Source organism: Cetorhinus maximus, chromosome 23 (genome assembly GCF_964194155.1).
Source record: "Cetorhinus maximus chromosome 23, sCetMax3.hap1.1, whole genome shotgun sequence".
NCBI classification, from domain to species: Eukaryota; Metazoa; Chordata; class Chondrichthyes; order Lamniformes; family Cetorhinidae; genus Cetorhinus; species Cetorhinus maximus.
This window is the reverse complement of record NC_135901.1, coordinates 64,374,807-64,379,754: the sequence shown is the minus strand read 5'-3', so window position 1 is coordinate 64,379,754 and position 4,948 is coordinate 64,374,807. Positions and strand designations below refer to the sequence as shown.

Below are 4,948 nucleotides of genomic sequence, written 5' to 3'. Positions count from 1 at the left end.
TGTTTTAACTATGTTTCATACTCTACTGTAACTTCTGCCAACTCTGTCTAAATGAAGTTTCCACTGCTGCCCATCCCCTGACCATGTGCTGCTGGCTTCCCAGCTTTATCTTCCCACAGTATCTTTCAGAGTCAGGAATTGTTTTTCCTGTGCTTTAGTCAATTTCTCTTCCGTTCTGAGCTTCTCTTGACCATCACATACTGCCCACCCTGAAACACTAATTAATTAATTCTGTTGTGTGATAGAACACTCTAAGATGTTTCACAGGAGTGTTAGAAAGCAACATCTGACACCAAGCCACATGAAGAGATATCAGGGCAGATGAACAAAGGTCTACTAAAAGAGGTAGGTTTTAAGGAGTATCAAAAAGGAGGAAAGAGAAGTGGAGAGGTTTAGGGGGGAAATTCCAGAGCTTGTGTGGCAGATGCTGGGGGAGACACTAAAGGTGGAGCAGTTAAAATCAGGAATGCTGATGAGGTCGGAATTCGAGAAGTGTAGATATCTCAGAGGGTTGTGAGGCTGGAGGAGATTACAGAGATAGGGAAGGAAAGACCTTTCACGAATTTAAACTAAGGATGAGAAATTTAAAATCTAGGTTCTCCTTAACCCAGAGCCTTTGTAAGTCAGTGGGTACAAGGGTGATGGGTAAACAAGACTTGGTGCAAGTAAGCAGAGTTCTGGATTACAGGGGTGCTGAATGTGGGAGGCCGACCAGGAGTTGAGTCTAGAGGGAACAATGGAATGGATGACAGGCTTAGCAATTACATAAAGGGATATGGGGACAGTTTGGGGAAAAAGACATTGATCGGATTGAACGGTGGAGCAGGTTTGACGGGCTGAATGGCCTACTCCTATTCCTATCAACAGTCTGGTTCAGTCTCAGTCAGTCAGGGAGAGGGATGGAGTCGGTGTCTAGGGAGTGGAGTTTTTAGCTGGGACTGAAGACAATGGCTTCAGTCTTCCCAGTAATTAAATGGAGGAACTTTCTGCTGATTTAGTACTGGATGACAGACAAATCAGGATGGTGTATGACTTGCAGGGGAACTCGGAGGTGATGGTGTTCACATACACCTGCTACCCTGGTCCTTCTAGCGGTTGGAGGTTGAGGTTTCTGGAAATTTTGTCAAAGTTTTTGTTGTGTTGTAGATATCCCTTCACCCCCTGCCCCTCCCACCTCTCTCTCCCTCTCCTCCCTTGTGCCCTTGTGGGCCAGAGTCTTGTGTAGGCCCAGACCGGGTGGCAGGTTCCCTTCCCTGAAGGACATTAGTGAACCAGTTGGGTTTTTATGACAATCCAGCAGTTTTCATGGTCACTTTTTCCTCGTGTCGGCCCCACAAATTCCCAGATTCATTCAGCTCAATTTCACAACCTGCCTTTGTGTTTTTGTGGGTTCTCTCTCACTCCCTTTTTTCTGTTTTAAATCAATTTCACAGAAGAGGAGGATTTATAGTCAGGAAACTGAAACCAAACATCACTTCAGAATTTGATGGAGTCGCCCATTCTATCGTAACCTGAATATGCTCGGATTTTGAACATGGAAGGAAAAAGCACCGTTCACCGTGGGGAGAAACCGTACACGTGTTCTGTGTGTGGACGAGGCTTCAGCCGATCATCTGACCTGTCAAAACATAAACACAGTCACAACGGGGAGAAACCGTGGAAATGTGGGGACTGTGGGAAGGGATTCAATTACCCTTCCCTGCTGGAAATTCATCGGCGCAGTCACACTGGAGAGAGGCCGTACACCTGCTCCGAGTGTTGGAAGGGATTCACTCGGTTGTCCCACCTGTTGACTCACAAGCGAGTTCACACTGGGGAGAGACCTTTCACCTGCTCTGAGTGTGGGAAGGGATTTACGGATCCATCCAACTTGCTGACACACCAGCGAGTTCACACTGAGGAGAGACCTTTTAAATGTCCAGACTGTGGGAAGTGCTACATCAGTTCTGGGAATCTGATGTCCCATCAACGTCTTCACACTGACGAGAGACCGTTCAGGTGCTCTCACTGTGGGACTGGGTTCAGGTGGTCATCTCACCTCACTGAACACCAGCGCAGTCACACTGGGGAGAGGCCATTCACCTGCTCAGAATGTGGGAAGGAATTCACTCAGTCATCCCACCTGCTGACACACCAGCGAGTTCACACTGGGGAGAGACCATTCACCTGCTCCAACTGTGGGAAGGGATTCACTCAGTCATCCCACCTGCTGAGACACCAACGGGTTCACAAGTAACAACAGTGATTGGATGTTGTTGTGAAATTCCATCCAGGACTCACCATGTTCATTTGGGGCTGTTTCTGCTGATGTTAATAAACTACAGCCCAGTTATAGGGCTTGATATTCTGGATAAAAGTCAAATAAATCAGCTTTGTGTTCAACTCACCGTGTGTCAAGTCTTTTTAAGATCTCTAACACAAGTTAGTTCCTTTTGAAGGGCTCTCCCTCTCCCCTGTCTCCTCCACCCTCACCTCCAACAATAAGTGTGAGGAGTTCATGGAGCTTCTTTGTCACTAAGATTGGGACAATCCGATCATCTGCCTCTGCTGCTTCCCTCCCTTCCATTAGCCCACCAGGACAAACTGTCTCTAAAGTTTCCTCTTGTCTGTGTCCTGAACCCACATCTTTCTCCAGTTTCTCTCCCATCTCCCCTCATTCTTCCTAAGCAAAAGATAGAGAGCTATTCCTATAATATTCAATGCTTTTCTGAAGGTTTTATAAGGTTATTAGACAGTGATTTCTTACAGACCTCCCCACCTTGAGAAGGGAATATCCTTACTGATTTCTCACAACTGATTTCTGACCAGCCTCACTATTTCTAAGCTCCGAGCTTGTTTTCCTAATTTCTTGATGACAAACTGTAGATAACATACTAAAGCTACTAGAATGATCAGAATTAGCAACACAAACCATTGAGCTGCCACCAAGAATAAATGTCAAAACTTTTCGACTAAAATGTGATAACTATCGACTTAGATTCATCCTCCCCACCTGCCGATCATCTCTCACAATTCTACATTTTTGGAATGATGTAAATACATCTGGTTCAAACAAAAGTTCATGTATGGACTTTAAAGATTCTCCATCTCTCTGTTCACCCGCCTCCACCTTGTGGATATTTTCTAAATGCAGATTCCATTTCCCTCTTCACTTTTTTACTCCCTCTGATAGGTACCAGTGTGTTTAATTCAATGCTGATTGTTTTATAATTAGTTTCACTATGGAGTGTGAGTTAATGTCTTGATGATTTAAAATGTCTCATTCAATTTTCCAAAATAATCACTTCATGTTCTGTTGTCAAGTGGCTGAGCATGTCTGGGACCTGTTCTTCAGTGCAGGGTCACCATGCATTTCCACATGTTAATTACACAACATGTGACATATCACATCTGCACACTCACGCTGTATCCCAATACCATGCTGCATGTGCCAACCTATGCAAGTCACTCTTGGTCTTTCAGGTGATCTTATCAAAATATCAATGGGGCGTCTGTCTGAAGATCTTTGCTGATCTACCCCTGCCTGGTTCTGATGCCCTGGACAGTGGCCAGACTATCAAATTCAGTTTCTTTTAAATACAGAGGCAAGGACACAAACATCACCAAGAGAAATCTCTGTTTACTGGTCTCATCTTAAAAACTTTCCTGACTTTCACTAGAATGTACATGTATATCAGATTGAACTATTCCTGGTGAATTATTCCATTTTCCAACTGGTGGTGTGATTTTCTCTTTTATTCTGAATGTGTCATTCTATTAATTACTATTCGATCTCATTCAGGAAAACTGGAGGAACTTTACTGTCCCATTTAATACTCACATAATGTGGTGTTTGTAGATCAGAGACAGAAGTACAGATACTTGCAATCAGATTGTAGATCACTCCCATATCTCCTGTTCTCAGGCACTTTGTCTTGAATGATAACAAATGGGACGAAGCCAAATCTTTAAAAAGCAAAGCCTTTTGTTTAAATTGTCACCAGGCTGTCAGTGGAAAGGGTTAATTTCTCAGCTTGTTAGCAAAGGGGCTGAAGAAACATTCTCAAAATGTGCACACTTGTGTCGACTTTATTTAACTTCATTTTCAGATCCAGGATAAAGCAAATCCCATTTCAATCTTTGATATTCCAATTCTCTTCGTATTTTTCTCAGCTTTTCACAAATGTTTTTTTTCTTCTTTCTTCAGGCACTTTTCCAAATGACGGTAATAAAACTGAAGAAAAGTAAAACAGAAAAAGTTCACTTTCACAGGCAAAAGGAGCTTCAACCTTCTGAGACTGAAAAGAGTTAAAGAGGGTGGAGCTTCCCACAGCTTGTGAGCTCCGGAACAGAACCTCAAGGCTGAAGCTTATCTTTAGGGAATCAAACTTTTCGATGCCCTTTACAATTGTACAAGTTCATTGTGATTCATACTTAAAGGTTTACTTTCACTCAGTAATTATAACCTTTCATTTTTCTCAGCACAGAAGCTGACAGTATTTTAGATTCAATCCCAATTGTAAACTTCTCTTGTAGCTGGCGAATGGAGAAGATCATGTCCACTGTAGATCTGCCAGCACAGAAACCGCACTGTGCTTCTGGATACACTCGCTCTGCAAGTAGATGGAGTCTTTTAAGCCTGACCCTAGTGAAGGACGTCCCTGTGATGCTGAGGAGTGAGATGTCCCTGTAAATGTGACAATCTCCTCTGTCACTCTTGTTTTTGTATATTGTGATCATTCTTCAATCACGTGTCCTGTGGAATGGATCCTACCTTCCAACAGAGAAGGAGGGGGTAATGAAGCTGTGACAGTAGATGGGACTTTCTGGGTTTGAGCAGTTCAGCTGGAATTCCATCCTTGCCGGGTGTCTTTCTGCTTGCTAAACAATCAATGGCCTTTTCGAGCTCAAGTGGTGAGGGTTCCATGACAGGAAGCTCCAGGAGAGAGTCAAACGGAGACTGGGAGAT

At 43.7% G+C, this 4,948-nt stretch overlaps 1 protein-coding gene across 1 annotated transcript; it reads left to right on the top strand.

The window, feature by feature from the left end:
• Window positions 1-864: 864 nt before the first annotated feature.
• LOC144698337 (uncharacterized) lies at window positions 865-2,374 on the top strand. The gene has a single exon (XM_078570296.1). The coding sequence runs from the start codon at window positions 1,535-1,537 to the stop codon at window positions 2,234-2,236; it is 702 nt and encodes a 233-aa protein (XP_078426422.1). The 5' UTR covers window positions 865-1,534; the 3' UTR covers window positions 2,237-2,374.
• The last annotated feature ends 2,574 nt before the right edge of the window (window positions 2,375-4,948 follow it).